This window comes from Nicotiana sylvestris, chromosome 2, assembly GCF_000393655.2.
Source record: "Nicotiana sylvestris chromosome 2, ASM39365v2, whole genome shotgun sequence".
Classification (NCBI taxonomy): domain Eukaryota; kingdom Viridiplantae; phylum Streptophyta; class Magnoliopsida; order Solanales; family Solanaceae; genus Nicotiana; species Nicotiana sylvestris.
In genome coordinates this window covers 203965843-203992380 of record NC_091058.1, presented here as the reverse complement: position 1 = coordinate 203992380, position 26538 = coordinate 203965843, and the positions used below count along the sequence as shown (strand labels likewise).

At 34.3% G+C, this 26538-nt stretch overlaps 3 protein-coding genes across 4 annotated transcripts; all 3 read left to right on the top strand.

Annotated features, from left to right (window-relative positions):
* The first annotated feature begins 4597 nt into the window (after positions 1-4597).
* On the top strand, positions 4598-6479 carry LOC104211890 (E3 ubiquitin-protein ligase RDUF1). The gene has a single exon (XM_009761028.2). It carries the CDS (start codon positions 4838-4840, stop codon positions 5987-5989), a length of 1152 nt encoding a protein of 383 aa, XP_009759330.1. The 5' UTR covers positions 4598-4837; the 3' UTR covers positions 5990-6479.
* A 4526-nt stretch (positions 6480-11005) lies between these two features.
* On the top strand, positions 11006-19832 carry LOC104211889 (E3 ubiquitin-protein ligase SDIR1-like). 2 transcript variants are annotated; one of them, XM_009761027.2, is made up of 10 exons: positions 11006-11330; positions 14185-14371; positions 15708-15819; positions 16390-16444; positions 16538-16590; positions 16705-16933; positions 17089-17203; positions 18555-18603; positions 19058-19174; positions 19475-19832. In XM_009761027.2, exons 3-10 carry the CDS (start codon positions 15817-15819, stop codon positions 19598-19600), a joined length of 747 nt encoding a protein of 248 aa, XP_009759329.1. In that variant the 5' UTR covers positions 11006-11330; positions 14185-14371; positions 15708-15816; the 3' UTR covers positions 19601-19832. The 2 variants fall into 2 exon arrangements, with proteins under 2 accessions (XP_009759329.1, XP_070024523.1); XM_070168422.1 differs by having other exon boundaries at positions 15708-16230.
* Positions 19833-23346: 3514 nt separating this feature from the next.
* LOC104211888 (zinc transporter 2) lies at positions 23347-25902 on the top strand. Its single transcript, XM_009761025.2, has 3 exons — positions 23347-23771; positions 24106-24336; positions 25257-25902. Exons 1-3 carry the CDS (start codon positions 23396-23398, stop codon positions 25646-25648), a joined length of 999 nt encoding a protein of 332 aa, XP_009759327.1. The 5' UTR covers positions 23347-23395; the 3' UTR covers positions 25649-25902.
* Positions 25903-26538: the final 636 nt, after the last annotated feature.

The window sequence follows — 26538 nt, the reverse complement described above, 5'->3', positions numbered from 1 at the left end:
CTCTCGGAGTGGTTGAATTTTTTATTTTAGATTAATAATTCCTGAATTATTAATCCCCCATTTGGGTATTTGTTTTGTCCCACAGATTAAAATTATAAAGATGTCCTTCTCCAAGGCTCTTCCCCCAAAGTTTAAACAATCCAGGGTTAAAATTAAAAATAAATGTTTATCCCAACTTACCTATAATACGCCGAACACTTTTTTTTATTATACAATATATATTTTATTTTCAGTCCAATAAACCAAACATCTTCCAATAAAAATATATTTACTAAATAATTATAATCCGGGATATCTTATTTTCCTACCAAACAACCCCCAAAAATCTTCATTATCTTTAGTTCTCTAATAAAAAATTTATAATGATAAACTCTTAACCTTAAGTCAAATGTTTAACATGGGAGTCGAAATTTTAGCAGTTTTTTCCTTCTTTTTTTTTTTGGGTTGACAATGACATACTATTACACGTTGGGACATGTGGACACAGGTCAATGTGCAACTTGTAATGTAATTGCTGTATGCTGTATGCTGTATTTACTTCATCATCTCCTTACTATGGAGTCATGGACGAACGCGGCTTCTTTCTTGGCAGGAAAAAGGGGAAATCTCGTGTGCCCACTTATAAATTAATTAAAAAAAATTATAACTTTACAAAAAATTTATTATGTTAATTTATAGATCTCACGAGTTAATGTTACTGGTCTTATAACTAAAATAACATTTGTAATGGACCTACAAAATTAAATCTCTCGAGAAAAAGTAATCTTGTACTCATATTATCTGTCTTTTAAGATTTTGAAATATTTCATAAAAAGATATTTAACAATATTAATCATAAAAATATTACTCTATCTAATAACAATTAACCTTTTCTTGCATGACTTACTTAATTAATAATTCACTAATTAAAATAATAAGGATAGAAAAGATGATTATAATAATTTTTTGTTTCCCATAGCGTTAAATAATTTGAAAGAATCAATTTGTCAAAACACTAATATTTGGAAGGAGTAGTACTAATTATCAGCCAATTAAAACAAAATCTTAGATATTGGCTGCTATATAAAAGCCATTGCTCCCAAGATGCTGCAGCAATATTGAGGTAAATGACAAATTTAATTTAACCCCCCCAAGGACAAATATGATATCGAAATCTGTAATTTAAGAAATTAAATAAATCTAAAAGCTTTAAAGTTATGGTAACTTTTGTACATTAATTTAAAAGCAAGTGGAGAAAATTAATTTGAGATTAGAATGATATTGTTTGAAGAAGAAATGGGCACTGGGTAAACCTAATTCCTGTATCATAAATAGCCCGCAAATTATACATGAGGTAAATTATACTAAGTAAGCCCGGTACAACGAGCTTGATCTAGAAAGTATGCAAATGGATATCCCATTTAAAAAGTTTCATGGTCAACCAACTCGACTATTCTTGTTAGGATATACTATTAACCATGCGGTTTAGCTATAGTATTGTGTTTTATTTTTATGAAACAATTGTTTATTTGATTTATTCGATTCAATAAAGCATTATTTAAATAGATCATTTGTTACATGTGTGTCTTTTTAGTTATGCAGTAGACAATCTAGCGTATGAAGTCTTAGCTCATGCACAGAAGATTAAATTATCAGTTCTCATAATTAATAAATTATGTTCACAATCGAAGATATTGTTGGGCAAAATATCTTGATAATTGTAGCACAAGATTAAAGTACAATTTATCTTGATTATAGGAGCGGTTTTACTCCAACTTCTTACGCTAGTATACTTAGTGTATTTTGAATGGACCAAGTAGAGAAAAGATATTTTTTTACTGAATATATATAAAATATTTCTCTGATTCATTAAATGAGCTTATACTCCTAATCTTGATATAATTATTATGATCAATGTGATTTGTTTATTGTTTTGATTTATCAAAAAGTACAACTCTATTCAGTTAGTGTATGCCTAATAGATTGGACAATAACGAATATCATTTGTGAAATAACAATTACTATTTGATAGAATCCATTACTCGACTTTGAGTTTGGTGATAACCCTTTATGTAAGCTTATCAGTTTTTATGTGAAAACCTGACAGGTGAATTTTGTATCCGTCATATGGAATAGTTTAAGCGGAATTATAAAGGATTTAATTAGTTGATTAAATTAAATTATTAGTGATTTAATTTAATTAACTGGCATTTGTAAACTTAAGAAGGGGAGTTAAAATAAGTATTAGTGAATTTCGAAATTTATATTGAGAAGTTCAATTGCAGTTTTTAGTGGAATAAACTGCGATTAATTATAGTAGGATTTAGGTAGCCTCTTATTAATTATGTGGTCCCTGCTATACATAGTAAAAACCTTGACATACTTGGGGAAAAAGTTATCTGTTTGAGTTACAGTAGGATATATTCTACTACACTAGCAGAATCCTACAGGATTTTTAGCATATTTTTTGGCTTAATTTTAGGTCTACAAATAGAAGACCAGTTTCACCTATTAACTCACTCTTTAGAATTGTATTATTTATCCACTCAAATAATTTTGTCCAAGATTTTACGAGGAGCATAGTAAAAAACCGCAGTCCTGGATTCTTGCTCTGTAAAGGGCTTGTGTAACAATTTCAAAAGAGTGCTTAAATCATTATCTAATTTAGATATTTGTAATACCTAAATTTTATGCTTGTTTCCGTTGCGCATGTTCTAACCATTACGAGGGGTTATATTATAAGATATATAGCTTGTTTGGCCAAGCTTATTTTTGGCCAAAAGCACTTTTAGCCTCAATTTGAGGTGTTTGACCAAGCTTCCGGAAGGAAAAAAGTGCTTTTGAGGAGAAGCAGAATCAGTTTTGGAGAAACAGAAAAAAAATAGTTTCTCTCCAAAATTACTTTTTTGAGAAACACTTTTGAGAAAAATACACTTAGAAACAGTTTTTTAAAGCTTGGTCAAACACTAATTGCTGCTCAGAAGTGCTTTTCAAACTAATTAGCTAAACACAAACTGCTTCTTATCCAAAGTACTTTTAAGAAAAGCACTTTAAAAAAAAATACTTCTCAAGATAAGTTAAATTTTGCAGCTTGGCCAAACGGACTAATATTCTTGTCATATTAGTTCTAGACGTATTTTAAATGGCATACAGATTGGGATTGATGGTGAAATTGACGAAGACTTTAGGGGAATTTAAGCTAAATTACACAAATGGAGCGCGTAAATTATAAGGAATCTAAATTGACACTTGTTTAAACTCCCCGACTAATATTGTGAAATAAATAAAGAATAAATCAACGACTATACGGACCGAAATTATTTCAAATTCGGCGTTCGGAAATTCAGTGGATTTCTTGTCAGGTCAACGTTCTTCCTAGACGTCTCTAGACTGGCTTCATGAATTTGCCAAATGCTCCCTTCTCAGTCTTGTTTTCTTCTATATTGCGATTTGGTGCCTAATTATATAGTTAAAATAGCACGTGCTAGTCAGTTTTCGGATTGATCATTTAAAAATAATCCGCGTTTGTTAAGTTATTTAAAAAATAGCTATTATTTTGCTGTAACAGAGACTGATCCAACATAATATATTGGAGTTTGGTGCAATGGATCAACTTCCAGCAATTATATAACATTTCTTGTTTAAGTTGAGTTTTAACTCTAATCTCTCATATTTTTTATTCAGTTTGTTAGATCGTTGTGTCAAATCCTTGATGCTATCATATTTACCATATTAACAACATTCAACTATTAGTATACTCCACAAATTTCACTGAAGGATGTGGTGGGACGATAATAGTCACTCCTCCATCAGTGAAATATACATTATTTATTACAAATATTGCTAAACATAATACTATGTTGGCCCCGGGCGTAGCACGGGCTTCCCCTACTCTAGTATATTGTTATAATTCAACTTGTAAGTAAGTTTGAGTTTGGATTTGTGAGAATCTATATCCGAATTCACACTCAAAATTACTCAATTAACTTTTGTAATCCGAAAAGATTTAAACAAATTAAAACAGAAGGTTCATTTTTTTTATTGCAAATATTTTTTTCCATTAACTAAGAGCCCGTTTGGCCATGAAATTTATTTTACTTTTTTTCAAAATCAGTATTTGGTCATAAAATTTTTAATTTTTACTTTAAGATGAATTTTGAAATTTTCTGAAATTTTGAAAAACTCCAAAAAACTATTTTTTAAATTTTTTCACTCAGATCACTCATAAAAATTCAAAAATAACCCAAAATTATATTCATCCCAAACACAACTCTAATTTTCAAATAACATTTTCACTTAAATTTTTTTTTATATTTGTTTTTCGAAATTTTACAATTCTTATGTCAAGCACCCACCAAATATTGTTCAAACGTTAAAGACAAAGAACGGAAAAGAGTAATGCTCCTTAAAATGGTGATCAGTCAACTAACGCCGTTAATCTCTCTGTTGCCAGTTGCCATGTACACCTTCCCACTCTACTGATTATGCCACCACTCCCGTTAACAAACCCCGCTCCATTCAACGCGTGGACCACACGCCTACAGTAAAAACCAAAAAAAGAATACAACGCTCCTTCCTCCGCCGTTCACACCCCCCATCATTACCCCCGCCCCCAAAACCTACCCAACCCACCCCCCACGCTTCTTCGTTTTTATAAACTCAAAAACTCTTTTCTCTTTTCTTCTTTATTATAGCTTTCACATTCTTCAACGCTCCCCTCAAGTTTTCCTCTTTTTATACTTCAGACCGAGCTTTTTATTCCGGTGAAAACTCCAAATCATCAAATTCGGGTTCTGATTAATCGGATCTAGTTAACTGGGTTTATTATCGGATCGAGTTCGGATCTCCGGTCTAGCAGATGTCTTCATCGTATTGGTGTTACCGGTGTACGCGATTTGTTAGGGTTTCAGCTGGGAGCGACGTTGTTTGTCCGTACTGTGATAGTGGATTTATTGAAGCTGCTGAGGCTAGTAATATTGGATCGTCGCCGGAAACTCGCCGGCGATTGAACGGGCGGCCAGAATCGGAACGTAGTGTTAACATGGGATCTCGCCGGAGCCGGCGTAATCGCGGCGGAGACAGATCTCCGTTCAATCCGGTTATTGTTCTTCGTAGTCCGTCGGAAACTTTAGCCGGAGATGATGAAGCTGCAGGAGAGGAGCGGAGTTACGAGCTTTATTATGACGACGGCGAAGGTTCTGGTCTCCGGCCGTTACCTCCGACGATGTCAGAGTTTTTAATGGGGTCTGGATTTGACCGGTTGCTCGATCAGCTAGCGCAAATCGAGGTGAACGGATTTGGCCGGCCGGAGAATCCGCCGGCTTCGAAATCGGCGATTGAATCGATGCCGATCTTAGAAATAGCATCTCATCACGTGAATACAGAAGAGCATTGCGCCGTTTGTAAAGAAGCTTTTGTTTTAGGCTCTGAAGCACGTGAAATGCCATGTAAACACATCTACCATACCGACTGTATTCTCCCGTGGCTGTCGCTACGCAATTCGTGTCCCGTCTGCCGGCACGAAATACCGGCTGAATCGCCGGAAACTACAACCTCCGGCGACTTTGTTCGATCGAGAAACGATGAAGAAGCGATGGGATTGACGATATGGAGACTCCCCGGAGGTGGATTCGCCGTGGGGAGATTTGCCGGCGGAAGACTGGGAGCGGAAAGAGAACTTCCGGTAGTGTATACAGAAATGGACGGCGGGTTTAACAATGGGGTGCCTAGAAGAATAGCTTGGAGATCAAGGAGGAGTAATACAAGTCGAAATGGCGGTGGAATAAGCCGAATTTTCGGCAATGTTGCATCGTTTTTTAGAAGATTATCGCCTTCTTCTCAACGGCGGAGAGCGCTCGAAATACATTCGAGCAGCTCGGATTCATCCGGGTCCGGATCTAATGTTTTTCGGAGTCGGAGCGTTTCAAGCACTTCAGTATTCAGTAGATATTTGAGGAGGAGCAGTAGAACTTGGGTACCGGAAGAGAGTAATGGAGTAACCAGATGGTAATTATTTTGGAAAAAAATGAAAAATATATCAATTTTCAATTATTATTTACTGAGCAAAAGCACTAAGAAAACAGAAAAATCGTCATAGAGCAGTCGATTAGAGGTCGAACACAACTTATCGAGAAATATGGCATAATTTCTCGAGGATTATCTATCGAGTTTCAAACAGTTGGCGAGACGATTTTCGGTGATAAGAGAATTATTGTATAATTTTTCTAATTTATCTTGGGTTCATTTTGTGACAATGAAATGTAGAAAGTTGGCCATTTTGGAGGAAATCTGTAAATAGAGAAGGCTTTGATCTGGAATTCAATATACTTTTTATTAGTAATATAGAAAGATAAATGTAGGCTCTTTAAATGGTTTATTTTTATTTATTTTGGTAGCAAGTGCAAGAAAGTTTAGCTGTGAAGAGTCTTTTTGGATTAGTCAATCTAAACTTTTCTCTGTATTTTTCTTGTCTAAGCTACTTGGAGAAACTTTTATGTGAATTTGCAGCTTTGCATGGGACCATTTTCTTACTGCTACTATACTCAAAGAACGAAAACTGTGCTAATAATTTAAATTTCTTGATTTTATGGTCATTTAAATAACCATCGTACTTTCTTTTATTTAAATTAGACTGATTTTCTAACTGGGTTTGTCTCTGCCATTAAATTCTTCTTTCTTCTGCCTTTAATTCGGACTTTTCCTAGTTTGGGCAGTGAAAGTCACATTTCAGACCAAAAAGAAAAAGAGACAATACTTATAACTAAATAAAAAAGAGAATACTTTTGGCATGCGAAATAAACAATGATGTTTAATTTGTGCAAGTTTTGGTGGGCAAAATCATTTTTTTGTGCTGGTGAAAGGCATCAACTATTTGGTGTGAAATACTATTCATTTTATGGCTCTAAGTTTTGGTGGATAAAACTACCTGTACCTATGCTGTTGAAAGATAATATATATATTTAGTGAATTAGTCAAAATACGCCCACAAAACTAACCATATACTTAATAAAATAATCAAAATACGTGCAATCTATACAGAAAATACTGTCATCAGAAAAGAAAAAGAAGCAGCTCATAGTCCAAGGGTGATGCTGGAAGATATCAAATTTCTATGCTGATTTTCTTCTTACCTAATCTAATTCTTGTCTCTACCATATTTGAAATCTCTTTAACGTAATGAGGTTTACTGAAGATTGGCTGGAAATTAGTGGCAGTTTAACTTTTGAAAAGATGTTCCCAAAGGGAAAACAGCCAAATATACCCCTCTGCTTCCCGATATTATCTACATTTAACTTCTGTTATACTATTTGGTCAAATTTATTCTTATTATTATATTATTCGGCGATATTTATCCGTACCATCATCAGCAGACTTTTAAAAATTACCCCTTAATGTTAGGTAATCCAAAATTTCACAATTTTCTTTTATTTAAATTAGTTATTATTTTCTTGCTCTACTATTTTCAGAAATTATTATTGATGTGATTGTTAAAGATACTAGACTATACAAATTATTCATGAATATTTTTTGTTATCAATGCACCAACTTCTCTTCTTGTGATAATGAATTTGGAATTAGTTTAAAAGTTTGGTGATGGTAGGGGTAAATTTGACCGAATAGCATAGCATATGTTAAATATATCCAAAATTAAAGCGGTATATTTGGGTCTTTTCCCCACGGTAAACCTTTGCTTTTGTTTTTTTTATAAAAAAAAAGTCTTGGGATGAGAAAAAAAAGTGAAAATGATGCTGAGCTTTCAATGAAACAACCTCATTGGATAGACAAATATCTTGAAATTGGAGGTTGTTTCAAGGAAATTACAATAACAATAGCATAGAAAAGCTTCACCACATATTCAGATTTCAGGCTAAGCAGTTCGAGGTTTTTGTTTGGGCCACTGTTTTTATTTGTACAAAAGCTACTCGGTATTAGACTTGAAAACCATTATTTTTTGTCTTTCCAAAATCTATAGAAAATTGACAAGTAATTCTTCATTTCGTTTTATATAATCATGTTCCATCGAAAACGTAATATGGTATTTTATACATAAGTTAAACTTATATTGTACTCGAGCAAAAATATTCTTAATGCCTACTCAGAGACGAATTCAAAATTGTAAGTTTATAGATTTTAAATTCTAAAATAGATTGTTTACTTAGGTTATATACACAGTAAGTAGATATCTTAGCGCAAATACAATGATCTTCAATATTGTCATTTCCATTCTTTTAAAAGAACCATTAAAGGGTTGGGATGGTTGAAATTGTTTTACTCTTAATTAATAGTCTCGAATTTGAGCTCCAAAAGTGAGCGTTGAATACCTCTCGATGAACCTACCTAGCACGAATTGAACTAATCGGGTAAGTGAATTTCAGATACCTAAAGTCTCAACCATCTTTTTTATACGTAAACCATTAAAGGGCAGTCCGGTGCACAAGACATTCCGTATTTACACAGAATCTGGGAAATGACCGTACATAAGAGGTGTGATATGGACAACCTATATTAATACAAACACTAATAGCTACTTTTATGGCTCGAATCCGTGAACTAAGGTTAGACAAAGACAATTTTGCCGATGCTTCAAACCTTTGAGTAAGTAAGCAATTCAAGGTAAAAAACTAAAAATAAAAATGTTGAGGGGGTAACGTGTACATAGGAGGTTCCCAATTTTGCATCTTTTTACAATTGAAAAGAGTATTATGTACGTTGAAGAGGAAGTGGGGCCTAATTCCAATTAAGCCCATGAAAGTTGAAATGTGAAATGGGGTACTGTCCTTTTCTTTGAATAGAGAGAGAGTTTTAATGGAGTGTTTTGACTAAAGAATTATGAAGTTATTATTTTTTTTGATTTCCATCCGGTGTTCGGTATTTATACTGGGGCCCGATTAAATCTTGATTTGCACCGGAAAGCCCCACATTATGGGAGTAAAGTGCTCCTTAACAAATACAACTCTATATTCAGGGGCTCAAACCCGAGATCTCCGGTTAAAGATGGAGGAGTACTTACCACTCCACCACAATCCTCGTTGGTACGAAGTTATTTTCATACACATGACAAAATAGGCTTTGGATCCCTTCAATATACAGTTGGATTTTTGCGCGTGAAATTTGACTCTACTTTTGGTTGCCTAGTCAGTCAATTGTTCATGTACTTTTCACCTTTTTTTTAATATCAGAAAATATTTTGTATGAACCCAAAACTTTGAATATTTTACACAAATCTTGTAGTCAATGTGTTTCCTTATGAATATATATGCTTATGAATGTGCAAACATAATATGGAGATATTATACACTAAACAATAGTTTTCGGCTTCTGCTTCTAGAAACGTCAAGGTTGTCAATTGCTTTTATATGGTATTTTTTCCCATGTAAATCTACTAGCTCATTGAGAAATTAGGAAGACTGAACTATATTCGTTATAATAATAAATTCAAAGAATTAATTTATATCACACTACTATAACAATAAAATCATTACACTTTATCCATATATAGAGATTGAACTTTATACATTAGAATAATAAATTCACAAAATTAATTTTGTCACAATAAAGTAATTGTACTTATCTTTATAATATATTTACAAAATTAATCTTTATCAAACTAAAGTAACTGAATTTTATCTACTATAACAATAAAGTCATTAAACTTTACCTCCGATAACAATAAAGTTACAAAATTATTTGTTGTCACCTTAAAGTGATTGAATTCAACCCATTATAACAGTAAAGTCAATATTTTTGCTATTATAACAACAAAGTCATATTTTTTTTTATCATATTAAAATGAATGAACTTTCAAGGAAATGGAAAGATTGACAAGAATGTCACACGTTGTATTGGAGCGGAATGAATAAAATAGAATCTTGGATCCGGTGTTCTATGTGATAAGAATATGCCCACAGAACATCGAGGACATGATCATTAATAGGATGATGTAGATGTCGAGAATTAAGGTAGAAAGTTTATGGGCAGACTTGAGTTTTCCGTGTCCACATCACTAGTATTAGTGTTAGTCTTGTAGTTTCTTATTTTTAGATTTCTATTACTACCTATTATTTCTTTTGCTTCGACTTTCTTATACTATCTTGATATTAATAATTCTTGTTGCTAGTGCTTCTTTTTCCACCTGTCATTGAGCCGTAGAAATAATATCTCCACCTATCTTATCTGCGTAATATTCACACTCTCCTGGTGACCTAAGAAGTATTGGGGAGTGGTGATCAGACAGGACATGGCGCGACTTAGGATTACTGAGGACATGGCCCTTGATAGGGAATTATGGAGGTCGAGCATTAAGGTTGTAGGTTAGGGGAGAGTGTGAATATTTCTACAGCACAATAGAGGGAGACTATCCAGTTAGGAGTTAGACTAGGAATGTCATTGGTCGTCTATTGATGCAGGGCTTTCCCTTCTAATTGTACTATACCAGCCATCTATTTCGTATTTCGTATTTTGTATCCTGTATTCCATATTTCGTATCTCTTATATATTGTTGTTGTTATTGTTGTTATTTTTATTACGCATTTCTATGGTACTAATATATCATCTCCTATTGCTTTTTTGAGCCGAGGGTCTCCTGGAAACAGCCTCTCTACCCTTCGGGGTAGGGGTAAGGTCTGCGTACATATTACCCTCCCCAGACCCCACTTGTGGGATTATACTGGGTCGTTGTTGTTTGTTTGTATCTTATCTGCGTACACACTAACTTCTTCACACACTACATGTGAGATTACATTGTTATTGAATTATTAAATTACAATAAAGTCTTAAGAGTCGTTTGGTATAAGGTATAAGTAGATATAGTGCTGGTATAAAAATTTAATATCACATTAATAATTTAATTGATTAGCAAACCTGATATAAGTTATCCCGAGATTAAAATTAGTATCGGGATAACTTATACCTTGTAGGGTGGGGTAATTAATGCCGTGTTAACTTATACCTTCTTCTTGGAAATTATGCTATTATCATTTTTAATACAATATTACTAGGATAACTAATCCCAACACAATTTATGCCAAAGTATTCAAACCAAACGACCCTTAATGTAATAAACGTTGTTTTGGTGCAGTAACCAGATTGAAACTCAGAATTCAATTTTTCGCTAATTATGCCGGAGAGTGGAAACAGGATGGCGACGCCAGTGCTCCATTGCTGCATTATACTTCTGCTCTTGGCTTTGGCTCTCATCGTTGTAAAAATCCAATCTTTTTTCCCTTATGATTTGGGGTTTCCAAGTGTTAGTCCCAGATTTCTCTCTGGCGTCACTGATGTGTCTTAGTTGTTGATAAAACTAAAATCAAAATTATGCAAGATCAATGTTCCAATCCCAGAAAAAAGCTTAGGTAATTTCTTTCTATTTTAAGTCTTAATAGACAGGCTACTTTATATTTGTATGGGGACAATGCTAGTGTGTTTTATAGAAATTGTCCTTAAATTATCTACATTGTTGGAGCTCGAGAGGGTGGTTCCGATACCAAGATGCTTGTATGTTAATTTCAAATATGGTTGGGCAGTTTATGCATTTCCAATTTGTTACTTCAAAACATTGGTTGGTAGTTTTGTTTTCTTCTCAGGAAACTGTGAGATAGCTATGAGATGTTAGAGGCTGATCCAGTATATGAAAGTAGTGGATGCACCACTTAATATATAATGTGTTTTATGAAAATTGTCTTTGGATTATCTTACATTATTGGAGCTCGAGGTAGTTGTGCACGTGCACCTACTGCTTATATACTGGTTCCACAACCGAGACGTTTGTATGTTCGTTTCAAATGTCATTTAGCAGTTTATGCATTTTCAATTTGTTACCTTAAACACTTTAGTTACTCGGCTGTGGAACCATTTCTCTTACAAGCTGGTTCCACAACCGAGACGTTTGTATCTTCATTTCAAATGTCGTTTAGCAGTTTATGCATTTTCAATTTGTTACTTCAAACACTTCAGTTACTTGGCCATGTATCTTCCTTTGTGAAACAAATGTGGAAACAACCAACCATCCATTGTTACATTGTGAACGTGAATGGTCCGATGAGATGTCAATATCTAGTCTTCTCGTTGAATTCGATATTGATTAGAGTTGGATGAGATGGTTATATGAATTACAATCAAAATTTGCTAGATTGATATCATTCGTTTATGGAGTTTGTTTCAATAATTATCACACTTTCCTTTATCATTGACACAAATTTTCATTTTATGGCCTTGCCCTGCACGCATGCTGGCTTTGGATGCCTAATTATTTTCTTGCCGGGTTATCATTTGCTTTGAAAATTGAAACAGAATAATTTATTGTAAAGCTGAAAGCAATTATTGAGGAAAATTTTCTCGATCTGTTGGTTTTCTTGACAGTAGACTGTAGGACGTTCAAGGCTGATCTATTATACAAAGGATAGTGGTGCTAAACATTTTCTTTAAGTCATTACTCATTACACACATATATGCTGTTTGAGCCTAAGGCAGTGCTGCGTGCACCCATTGCTTATATTGTGACTCTACTTCTGAGACATTAATATGTTAATTTCAAATGTGGTATGGTAGTTTATGCATTTTCAACATGTTAATTTAACACATTTGTTGCTTCGTCGTGTACATTTATTGTTTAGATTTTAGATTAGCAGCACGTATAATAATGAGATGTCAATGTCTCGTTTTCTAGTTGAATCTAATATTGATTACAGTTCAATGAGATGGTTGTTTGAATTGTAATCAAATTTGCTAGAATGATATAATTCTTTTTATGAAACTTTGTTTCAATAATTGCACTTATTGTTAATGTAGACACACCGTTTCCTTTTTTGGAAATACGAGGGTGAATTTTTCCCTTGGTCCATAGTAAGACGGGTGACAACATTTCTGCTTTGCTGAAATGTAAGCTAATGAACAGCACATTGTTGGTAGTTGTTTTTCTAGTTATTCACATTTGCAAGGTTTTGAACTAACAATACTTGTCTACATTCAAGTGTTTCTTTACTATGAAATCCCATTTGTGAAGAGGAGCTTGGAGATGCTGAATATTAAATAGCATATCAACTTGGGACAAAGGAACTACTTTATCACCTTCAACGCTAATCAATTCTTGCTCGATTGTTTTGATTGAGTTTGATTCCCACTACACCTCGTGCTTGCCCTCCCCCCTCTTTGCATTTGTTAAAGAAAAATCACTTTGTCTTCTATTTATTGTTTGATTATTATTAATTGCTCATCTGCCTGAAAAAAGAGTAAAGGATGCACCACATCTCCTAAGCTGCTCAATGAACTAATTATTAATTGCATGTTCATAGCTCTTCGTGCGCTCTTGCCAAGCATATATGGGAACCACTTTCTCTTTCTGTCTCTTGTTTATCTTTGTATAACAAATTTTCTTGAGGAGAAAAAAGGGAACACAGAGAGGATACGCGGAGATAAACCTTTTCATTTATCTGCTGCTGTTTATCTTATTCGAGCGAGCATGCTTTTACCATTTCTCTTACAAGCTGGAATTTCATCATGTTATTGTATCCTTTTTATTGAAGAGATTGCAAGTATGACAAATGTATACTTACGTTGATAAGTTAATTTATAGTTATTTAATATTGGAGTGAAATAGACCTAGATAGAGTTGAATGGATATAAAGTATCCATACTTTCAAAATAGAAAAAAGAAGATATATAGTATTCATATAGTTGACCCCAACTAAATTGAGATCGAGGCAGTGGAAATAACTGTTTCAACTATTGTTGACTTTTTATCTTATTCGTCTGAGCACAATCCTTGCGGCTTTTAGTAAAAGGGGATAAAATACCGTTTCCTATACATGCGAGTATTCCCACATGTCCTTGTATCTCTTTCAATTAAGAGATTACAAGTGTCACAAATATCAACTAAGATTCATAAGTTAATTTGTGATTATTTAGAATTGGGATGAAATGTATCTGAATAGAATGGGGATATGGAGTATACATATGGCCGAATCTGGCTAATTTGGCATTGAAGCACAGTTGATTGATTGATTGTTGTTTTGATACAATATTTGTATATTCGGAAACACTATTAATTGCCATTTGCCAATACAGGCATTTCTGGTTAGCCATGGTTTGCCATGGAAGACATTGGATTCCATGCTCTAAAAAAATATTATTAGTTTTGTGGAGTAGTTAATTTATCTTCCTAAATCCTGTATTCAATATTCTTATTGCTTATGGAAATTTTCGTGGCAGTTTTACTTCCAAAAGCAATGCTGACATGTCGGCCATTGGTGATCTTGAAGATAAGATTCATGCAAAAGAAACGTTAAAGCAGCGAATCAGACAAAAAGAACAGTGCACCACCACCGACAACATCAATATATATAGTTTAGTTCGGATTCCTCGATGCTGCACTTCTTTGTGGCCTCTGGCGTTGGAGGTACTCTTTCTTTTTCTTTTCAGGTTTACTAGATTTCCATTCCCTTTATTGCTATTCCTCTTTCTCATTTTTTCCTCTTCAATTTTGCCTTACAATTGGTAAATCATCCTATGTTATGCCTGAAGGGTTCTTGTGATTTCTGATTCTTCTAGTTGATTATGTTTGTACTTCATTAACAAATCATTGGGATACTTGAAATTGCTAGTTGCCCTACCTGTGATTTGGCAGTTTCAGTAGTTTACTAGTGGCATGCTACCCCCTCATGCAAGGATTTTTTTTTCCAGAAAAGAACCTGTTTGAGCATGTTGAGTGTCATCATGCACTAGGCGAAGATGGGTGATTGCAGTATAGGACGAAGAAACAGAATCCACAAAACTTAATTAACTCTTGTAGAGTTTTCTTTCGTGCTATTGGTATCTCACAGAAGGGCTCAATTCGTTAAGTTCGGTGAAATCAGAGGTCTTTTATTAGTAAATTCATTGCACGAGGCTAGAAGGTCCATCCCCCCTACACTCTTGCCATTAATTGGATTCTCTTTATGTCCAAACTTCCATACTGAAGATTGAAATACATATTGAAAAAAGGAAACACATTATTTCAATTGAACTTCCTTTTCTTTTTACCGAACTTCTTATTTACCATATCTAAAGCAGGCCAAGCTGCAATGTTTATGAGCTAGTCCCTTCTTATTGTGTAGAAAACCTATCAATTATAGCATTTATTTGAGTATTCCTTGTATCTTAATGGTTAACCAAGTATATCCTTAAAGTAAAAGGATTCATCAACTGTTTCCTTGGTCTGTTCACTGATCCAAATTTAGTTGTTAGAACCTCGTAGTGGACAATTCAAATACCCTAAAGCAAAGATTTTATATATAATTAGTCGCTTGATGTCTCCTATATAAAAGTTGATTATATATTTTTGGCATCCTTCTAGCAGTTTTCCTTTTAGTTGGAGCCTCTGGAATCATCTCTATCCTCATCACTTCGGATTGCATTACATATTTCTAAGTTCTAAAAGAGATGATTTTATTAGTTTGAACTATAAGAAGATAGTTCAGATGTCGAGATTGACTTAACATAAATTGAGGAGGATGAGCGTTCACAGCATAAACTCTTAAACTTCTGTGCTTGAATATGAAATCAGTCTGGTCCTTGTCACTTCTGTCTTATTTTATCTTTACTCATGGCCAACTACTTATCTCAATGTTTAAAGATCTGATATACCTTTTGTGAGATACCAACTGAGGCCGGGATGATCATGCTTTCTTTTGAGAAAAGGGGGTAGTGAGAGGGAGCTTAATATGGGCTAACAATCTTGTACTTTGAACCCACAGACATCTTCGCTCTTAAAGGACGTGAGGAGTCTCATTGTAAGGTTTTCCTGAAGCCTCGACAGATCTTGGCAATTTTGGGCAGTAGCAAGCAACAAGTATTATCTCGACAATGGTAATCATAATTTTCAGAATTAGTAAAATTACAACTCACCATTCATCTCTTCTAGAAGTTATGACGGTGTATATTTAGTATTCTTTGTTTTGACTTGCACTCATCTTTATCAAGTGCTTCCTTTTAGCTCCACAATAGTTTTGACATCTTAAATTAAGCACTGGTATGTTTCTGTGCATTCTTTTGAGCGAGGGTCTTATCGGAAACAACCTCTCTACCTCACACAAGGTAGGAGTAAGGTCTGCACACACACTACCCTCCCTAAATCCCACTTGTGGGATTACACTGGTATGTTGTTGTTGTTGTTGTTGATGTTTCTGTTCATTTGCCATTTGTCTACTTTGAATCAAGCAGTGAAATTCATGCAGCCATGAGTGCAAGATTTGCTGCAGTGTGTCCTTAGTGGCTGTGGTACTACTTGTATTACTCTTATCTTGCGTGTTTTCCAGAATGGTGATCCTTTTCGGGTACACCAGAGTAGTTGTTCTTTATACTTGTATAAAGGTCAAGAGAGACTTACTAGTACTTAATCTAGCCTTATCCTGACACTGGAACTTCTTTCCTTACCAGCATAAATTTTTTATGAGTCCAACAAAAACGGCCTGCGTCGTTCTGTCTATCTTAGGTAAAGTTTCTGCGTCTTCTTTTGATTCTTTTCTTGCAAATTTGTTGTGTGATTTCTTTCTACTAATTAGCCATCCCTTAAACTGTTTGGCAGTTCTTTTCCTATACACTTTAAGGCCCGCTGATGACACGTCTATGGTCTTCATGGTAACTTCTGTCCTAATACCTTAGCTGAATATTCTTGAGCATTTCTATTGATTGATTTTAACCATTCTTGGTGGCATAATATTTTGAGGTAATGTTGTTAATTTTCACGTCTAGGGCTGCGTTTTTGTGCATGTAAGCATTATTATGGCATTTGTTATGATATATGAAATTTGTTCTACACGTCGAGCTCGAGGCAGAACAAGTAGTACATCCGTTAACCGCTTGATTGGTTGTGATACACTCCATCACTATGTGCCTTCATCAGAAGCTTTTCCAACCAGAAGAAGATTGCAGGAGCTGAGGCTCCAAGTTGCTCTTCTAGATCGTGAACTTGTTGAGTTTGGTATGTTTGCTATGGCTATCTGTTAAAACTTTTCATAGCAATACTTTTGCTGTCTCTATGTCCTTGGGATCACTATCACAGACTGACCTTTGAAGATTCTTTCAAGCAAATAAAAATGATCTCTTTTCTTATTATATGGTTGTTTCCATGTGCAGAAAACGTAACCTTAAGTGAGTTGCCTTCTGCTATTGTTTTCGGAATTCCTTCCATGAATGAAGAAGAGATAAATGCCTTACCTGTTCACAATTACAAAGGCATTGGTCTAGAGAGGTAAGTTACACGCATTCTAAGTTCATGCCTTTTCTTTTCAAGCCTTGGATTTTCTGGCATTCTTGTGCCCTGAAGAATGACGATTGAACAACTGAAGGTAGCCTGTGATTTAAATTGACAGAACTAGATGGTGACAGAATGGATAAATTGAAAATATGTAATGACATGGGATGAGTGAGTTGCAATTCTATATTTTGTTTTGCTTCATTTTCTTTTTGGTATTTTCTTTGTAGCAGGTAAGGGTGGGAAAAGAAATTGATGGAGAGCTATTGCTTGGATGCAAATTTGTCTTTCAACTGTGTTTGGCACTACAATGTGATGTTTAGTCTTCTGTGGGATTACATGGCTTGGTGCTATTTTGACCAAGGTCCTTTGGTTGAGGCCAGCATGCGCGTTGCTGTTTCTCAGTGGAGGCAGAGAAACATAGCATTGCTGCCATTGACTGATCCTTGGCCTTAGCTGTAGATGCTTCATTCAGAACTAGGCTAATCCTTGTTGAATCCCCATGCCTTTGTGCATCCTATCCTCTGTCTACTACGGTTTAGTCCACAAGTGGTATTTAACTTTTACCACTCTAGAGTCACAGGAAAATATTTAGTCATTTGGATGTCTTAATAGCACGCATTATATGTCAACACTTGCGTGTGTCTCCCAAGCCTGTCATCACTTGGAAATACTGGGGAAGTGCTACTTACTATAAGTGATTATGGAAACTAATATTTACTTTTGGTTAAAAAGTTATTGGCAAAAAGACATAGTTAAAAGAATTACTTTTCTTTTATTTGTGTTCTTGGTCTAGTTGAAGTGTTATTACATGGTAAGCTTATTTTGGTTTGACATAGTCAGGATCAAATTTAAAATAATGGAAATTTAAAGACTAAGTATGAACTCGAATAATGTTGAAGTACAACAGTAATATTCCTCCTGTTTGGATTCCGACTCAGTGATAAGGACACAGCTTGGAATCTGTGGATTGAGCACTGGTCACAAGTTCAAACCCATTTCTTTAATAGGAAGCTTGGTATTTAAGTGGGAACATGACAGAGAGTGGGATGATACTCCCCCGAGTTTCACATCCGTGGACCAACTATGGTTTGGCCAATTAACTCACAGGGGACTTATCAGTTATCCAAATAGAAAAAAGAAAAAGATACTAGTTCATTTGCTGAATTGCATAATTGTTAGAATGTAATGATCCTCCTTCATTTACTCTATTAAAATCCCGCATTCTATCATTATAGTTATTATAATTTACCTCAAACCTAGCCCCCAGGGATTTGGTCTAGTGGTAAGAGCGAAACACTGGTTAGGAACCAGTTGTAATTCGATTCCATATTGGTCTTTCTTGCAGTGAGGATGCACCACTGAAACAAGGCTCATTTTCTGCTGCCTCAGCTAAGGTACTTTCTTTCAGATGCTCAAAGGTTATGCCACAATTGGCTTAGCTATCCATTGTTTTTTTTTTCAGTTGCTTGTTGCCTTCTCTTTGTTGGATAACTATAAATTTGCTTGAGCAGAATAATTATCCGAATCCAGAAGCAGTGACATAAAAAGAAATTCTCCCCCAGCTGGATTTTATTAAGTTTCAAGAGGGGGAAGGGGGAAACAGCTAAAAAATCTCATGATAAATGTGTTTACAGCCCGTGAATGAGAATTTTAACAGTATAAATTTCTAGCTTCACGATATACTCCTATCTGGTCACATTAGATGAATCTTTCCTATGCTGTCTTCCTGTGCTTGCCTTTTCAAAGTCCTTCGTTCACTTGCTTAAAACATAAGATTTGGTCTTAATATTTTCAGTGTGCTCCTTTTAAATGAAGATTATTTATATACTCCCGTCTTAAATGAAGCAGGGATATTGGAGGATAGGTATAACAGAGGATCCCTCATGTGACGAATCGACATGTAATATTTGTTTCCAGCAAGTTATAAAGGGAGACCTTGTTCGTAGCTTGCCATGTTTACATCAGGTTTCTGCCTATTCTATCTGATTTTTTCTTCCTTCCCTCTGAAATACATGATGTACTTCCATTTTCCTAAATCACCTTATGGCAGAGATTGATCTGAATTAAAGCTCTATGTCATTGGTTGTGAATGAATAACTCAATGGAATTGACTGTAATTACCATTGCCTTGTCTTTGATGCTTGAATAATTACTAGAAATACAGTGATTGAGAAAACTGGGCTACTAGTCTCCTAGCAGCAGGGCAAATGTTTCCAAGTTCAGATCTTGGCACTTCCTCTAATTCTAAACCGCATTTTTTGGCAGTTTCATAGGAGATGCATTAACCCGTGGCTCGCAGTGAATGCTTCATGTCCAATCTGTAAATTTATGCTGGGGTCAGGAGCGCAGCAAAGCATCGAGAGTGTGATTAGTGATGATGAAATGGTCTGAGCACTTGAAAAACTTTAAGATATGTTTGAATTCTATTTCCAGTCTGCTTTTGAGAATAAAAGAATTCTTACAAGAATTCTCACTGCAGTTTTAATAACTTGTTGCTGCAGTATGTAAATAAGATAGAAGACTCTACTATGTGTTGCACTTTTCTCTTCGTTTCTAAGTTCTGTGACCCTGAGGGTTCTGTTACTGTGAAATGCATGTTAAAACTTGTCTTAGTAGTAGTAAACCATACTTTTTGCTAATTTTTCATGCTAATCATACACAAAATGTTGCATTAATTGCTTTTCGAGCAATCTCAGAGGAAATTGGTTTTAATTGTACTCTAGGTTTGAGATTGTACTCAGGAACAAGATTAAGCTTTTAAGCATGCAGTGTTTGTTGTCACTGTGAGTTCCGTGGTTATACTGGCACATTACTCTATGCCATTTGTAGCAGAGTCACATATGCTCAAGGGTGGTTGGTTGAACACCTTTAGCCGGAAAAAGTAGACTGTATATAGGGCAAATATTACTTTCTATATTCCTATATATTAAATCTTGAACATCTTTAGCAAAATTTCTGACTTCGTCAATGCATGCCATTGAATGTTTGTTGGCGCAAGAATGGTGGCCTGAGCAATGTTTCTACTTTTGAAGTTACGACTTTCTGCTTGGGAGGTCATGAGGGTGGGAAAATTGTCCCCTTTTTTTTTTTCCGCCTAGGAATGTATTCCCTCCGTTCCAGTTTATGTGAACCTAATTCCTTTTTGATCCGTTCCAAAAAGAATGACCTCTTTCTAAATTAAAAATAATTTAGCTTAAACTTCAAATTCTACCTTTAATGAGAATTTTTTATAACCACACAAATACTCTAGACCTCTTTTTGACTTGTTTAGGACCACAAATTCAAAAAGTCTTCATTTTTTTTTAAATTTCGTGCCCAGTCAAACAGGTTCACATAAATTGGAATAGAGGGAGTAATAATTATGTTCACCAGTCAAAACCTCACATTTGTAGAAGATAAAAGTAGCAGAAATAAGGATGCGTAAATGGATGTATGGGCATAGTAATAAAGATAAAATTAGGAATAAAGATATATGGCACAAGGTGGAAGTTGCCTTCGCGACAGACAAGATGGGAGAAGCAAGGTTGAGATAGTTCGTGCATGTGAAGAGGAGGAGCAGAAATACATTGGAGGTGCGAGAGGTTTTGCAATGATAGATCCAAGGAGAGGTAGAGGTAGAGGTAGACCGACGAAGAATTGGAGAGAGGTGATTAGATAGGACATGACACATCTTCGGTTCACCAATGACATCCCTAGATAGGAGAGCATGAATGTCGAGGATTAGGGTAGAAGATTCGTAGGTAATTGAGCGATTTCTCTTTTTTCTATGCGAGAACATGGTTCTAGTTTAGAGAACCTTGTGTGCTCCCTCTTCTCGTTTATCAGTAATATTATTATTATTCTATTATTATCTTATTCTTCAGATTTATTACCACTGTTGTTTCTTTTACTGTAGTTATCTTTACTATTTTGGTTTGAAAATATTTTTTTTTGTTATGAGTCTATCGGAAATAACCACCCTACTTCATACAAGGTACTTGCGGGAATATATTGAGTATGTTACCATTGTTGTTATTTGAATATATTAATTATGAGGCCTTGTGCATTATCTAGGTTCTGCGTGGCAAACCATGAAATAATTCAAGATAGTAAATTAGCCTTCCATAAAAGAACATGATCTGTATAATAGAGCCAAGACTGCTTGCAGTTGCCGTCATTCATGACGAAACAAGTTTTTTGGACATAGTCTGCATACCCAAATGATTGAACAACATTTCATCCTATAAACTAATGTTATCTCTCAACACGTTGTTTGTTTTCTTCTTTTAGATATAACTTTTGATAGTTTCCAATCTTGAATATGACAGCTCCGATCACATCCATGAATATATAATTTCAAATGATTAATGATTCGGTGAGACGAGTATGCTGATGGCGAATTGCAGGTCTTATGCCTTGGATACATATATAAGATATCGAGTGCAGACTTGGATTCAAAATGGATAATATCACGCTAAGTTAATATTATTTTCGGACTGGTGGAGAGGTGAGGAGTCGGGGCAACCCCTTTGAGAAATCTGTAAACGGTTTTTGCCCCAGCTTATTGGCTAATATGTTACCTTATAAAATAAATAACCCAGTACATAAAGTATCCCGCGTTCAAGTAGGGTACATGGGGCCGTACCCCAAGGGTGATGTAGACAGTCTACTAAGGCTTGCTGCTTCCACGACTCGAACCCGTGACCTATATAGGTCATATTGAGATAACTTTACTGTTTTCTCCAAGATTTCCCTTCCAAGTGCGGCTCAACACTACTAGAAAACTGCCTAAAACCGTCCAGAAATACCGACCGAAGTCGGTCGAAAAACTGAAAAAGCCGACCGATTTCCGACCGACTTTAATCCGTCGAAATTAAGTTGGTTGGTAAAAAATAGCGACCGAAGTCGGTCGCAATTTTCGACCAATTTCAATCGGTAAATTAATTTTCACAAACGACCCAAAAAGAAAAAAATATGCCGCTAGACTATTGGTATATTTTGGTTTAAGATTTTCTTTTAATTTATTTGTACTCTTTAATTGCATTTTCGCGCGAAAATAACCGACCGATTTCGGTCGGTTTTATTAAAAATATAAAATTACCGATCAAAGTCGGTAGTTTTTCAAAAATGACTTCCTGAAATAACCACTGATTTCGGTCGATTTTTTGAATATTAATTTTAATTTATTTTATATGAAAATTCGACCGATTTCAATCGGTTTCTTAAAAAATAAATTTCGCAGGATGCTAAAATAGTTTTTTGAATTTTTGTGAAAAAAAATAGACTGAAGTCGGTCTATTTCGTAAAAAAACCGGTCGGTTTTTCAGTCGATTATTAAAGGTCGTTTGGTTGACTGTGCTCGGTTTTGGCCGAATTTCTAGTAGTGCAACAACAACCGAGGCCTAAAGCAATATATATATATATATATATATATATATATATATATATATATATATGGTAATTATTTCCCTTTTTACTCTTAATAAGATGATTTCTAGGACAGAAATTTCTATGATTTATTTTAAATTACAAGTTTCAAAAGTCTTTCTTTATTTCATAAACTCCATGTCTAATCAAACATTTTTATATAAATTGGGACGAAGAGAGTATAATTTATATAAAAATAAATAAATAAGTTAGATTATAAGATATAATTACGTGACTAACTAATGTATAGAGAAATATAATTCAGTAAAAACATAAAATAAGATTGACATAAAACTATTTTGGTTATATTAATTACCGGAAGAAATTGAGTTATTTAAAAATTAATATATGACAATAGAGAAATAAATTTATCAACAATAAGAAATAATTATATAAATAATATATTGCAATATATAGAGAAATAAGGCCTAAAGTAAGTGCTTCACTTGCTTTAGGGTCCAGCCGCCCCTGTCCCTTTCACTTATATGTTAAACATCATAGAAGTTTATGTTCACCACACTGGCACTGCTATATTATTTAGTTTTCTGGGCAGATGTTACTTAATATAATTAACAATATCCATTAAGTAGTCAACTCCTAAGAAGCCAGCCAGGCCAATCTGCAGTTTTGTACAAACATTTTTGTACTACAATCTCATCCAAAGTCAAATTTGTACTGCAAAAATACTATCATCAAAATTCTCAGTCTAATTATACCTTTTCTTCTTATAGAAGATTAACTAACATAACTAACTTCATAGCACAACACAATAACAAGAAAATGATCATGGCTTCTATCAACAAGTCAACTACTTTGTTATTACCACTAGCTTTGTTCTTGTTCTTGCAATTTTTCACTATCAATGGTCATGGTGGTGCTGATCATGATTCAGATAATGAGAATACAAATTTGCGCGCAAAGGGATTGATTCTTGTTAAAGTTTATTGCTTGATCATAATGTTTGTGAGCACATTTGCTGGTGGAGTTTCGCCATATTTTTATCGATGGAACGAGAGTTTTCTATTGTTAGGGACTCAATTTGCTGGTGGTGTTTTTTTAGGGACTTCTTTGATGCATTTCTTGAGTGATTCTGCTGCAAAGTTTGCTGTACTTACTGAGAAAGAGTACCCCTTTTCCTTCATGTTGGCTTCTGCAGGTTACCTTCTTTTACTTTTTTTTTTAAACTAAAAATAGAAATTATATAGCAACAACAAGTTGGGGACGGCTATATGTCACTTCTACATTTAAGCTTAACTTATATTGTCGCCATACCAAATAAAATAAAAGTGAAAAATAACATTAGAAGTTCTCTAACACTAAAATCTATTCTTAATTAGTCGATATCACATATATGGATCTTATTCTTCCATCATAATCTATCTTTACCTAAGTCTGTATTGACTACAAGAATGAGAGACTTGCAACTAGATAAAATATGTGAATTTTTTTTCATTATGTAATTCTAATAATAAACTGCATTTTTTTGGCAGGCTACCTTCTCACCATGTTTAGTGACTGCATTATCATGTTTGTGACAAAGGGTCATGAATCAAGTGAGGCCAAAGTTGAAGTAGAAGAAGGAAGGTCAGGTAATAATACTGAGGAGGGACATGGGGAAGCAAATCCTTTTCTCAAGACAACTTCACTTGGGGACACAATACTTCTCATTCTTGCATTGTGTTTTCACTCTATTTTTGAAGGCATTGCTGTTGGAGTATCAGGTAATTAATTAAATAAACTACTCCTACTAGTATATGAATTTAGGGAATTGAAATTTTTTGACTTTCATGCATTGTATGGAGGGAGTATTTCTACGGGGTCACCCTACAATAACAACATATCCAATATTATTCGATATATTGAGGTCTGGGAAGGGTAGTGTGTACACATAACTTACACCTACCTTGTAAGGATAGAGAAGCTCTTTCCAATAGATCTTCAGCCCAGGAAAGCATAAGCACCACATTAATGGAAATATAGACAAGAATGAACATTACCAAAAAGCCATACAAAAGCAGAATAAAAATAGCAAGATAGTAAGGTAATCCGCAATGAAAGAAAACAACGGTTAGTCATACAAACTTACTAACAGCAGAAAGCGAAACTGCGTGTAAGTACTACTGTTATGTACACTCTATACTACTTACTATACTACTCTAATCCTCAAACTCCATATTTTTCTATCAAGAGTCATGTCCTCGGTCAACTGGAGCTATGCCATGTCTTGCCATTTTAATTTAATCAGATATAGCAAATTATTTCTTTAACCTAATCTCATGGTGCATATATTTTATATACTATCAGTGCACAAAATATATAATACTCATAAATAAACTTAATTTTACTTGGAAGTAGACCTATTACCAAGATTATTGCCAGGTAAGCTCAATTCTCTAACTATAGCTCTTTTGATTGTGAATAAAATATGGTGTAAATATGTTAGTTGTCTTGTCCTGCATGTGTAACAAATTTCTTGGATATTCTAGGTTAATATTTATTCACAACAATAATATTTATCAGGCTACTGATTATTGTTATCATAAAAATTTATCTGTAATTACCTTATAAATATTCTGATTGTATAAATACTTTAAACCGTCAGTACATAAATTTATTATACTCAATTTGAGAATTGTTTCAGCTACAAAGGGAGAAGCATGGAGAAATTTATGGACAATATCATTACACAAGATATTTGCAGCAATTGCAATGGGAATTGCACTTCTAAGAATGATACCAAAGAGGCCATTTCTACTTACTTGTGCTTACTCTTTTGCCTTTGCTATTTCAAGCCCTATAGGTGTTGGAATAGGAATAGCAATTGATGCTACAAGTGAAGGAAAAACAGCAGATTGGACTTATGCCATTTCCATGGCAATTGCTTGTGGAGTTTTCATATATGTGGCAATAAATCACCTTATATTAAAAGGTTTTAGGCCAAAGAACAAATGTTATTTTGACACTCAATTCTTCAAGTTTTTTGCTGTGTTTTCTGGAGTTGGGACTATTGCTATAGTCATGATATGGGACTAAGATCATTCGTTTTCTTTAATTTTACCGGCTTTGATTTGTTAACCTTTTTGTGTTTTTTCTTCTTTTGAAATTCAATTATGTTATCGGAAACAATCTCTTTACCTTCACAAGGTAGGGATAAGGTCTGCACACGCACTACCTTTTCCAGATCCTACATATGAGATTACACTGAATTTTTTGTTGTTGTTTATTATAAATTCAATTATGTGTGGATGTATTTTTTACAGTATAAAAATAATTGTTGTGTTTTTATATACAGATTTCTTGAGCAGAGATCTTCTCATTTATTGTGCTATCACAAATCATATTCATCAATATGCAACCCGTTTGAAAGGGAAAAAAATGATGGCTTGCAAAAGGAGATTTTCTCAAAGAAAATAATATTCTTGAACTATTAAGAGAATGGACTATAAGCCTTACTCAACGTCAAAATAGCATGGGCTAGTCAGTTTTTGGACTGATAATTTTAAAATAGCCAGCGTTTGCAAAGTTATTGAAAAATAGCTCCTACTTTGCTGCAACACGAAAAATTCTAATATAATATACTGGAGATTGGTGCACATGTGTATGAACTTTCAGTATATTATGCTGGAACTCCAACACACGGAAAGTTTCAGCATAATATACTGGAGATTGAAGCACTTGTGTATGAACTTCTAGCATAATATGCTGGACCAGTATATTATGCTGGAATAATTTCCGAATTTTAAATAGTGTTTTAGTTCAAATTTATCTTTACATAAAAAGTGGCAAAATTTTGATTATTTTTTAAACTATGACTATTTTTCAATTACCACTTATAAATCTGACTATTTTTGAATTTCACCCTTACTCAACTCAAAGTTAGTTCGATTGAGAATTGACAAAAATCACAAAAACTATGTACTCTA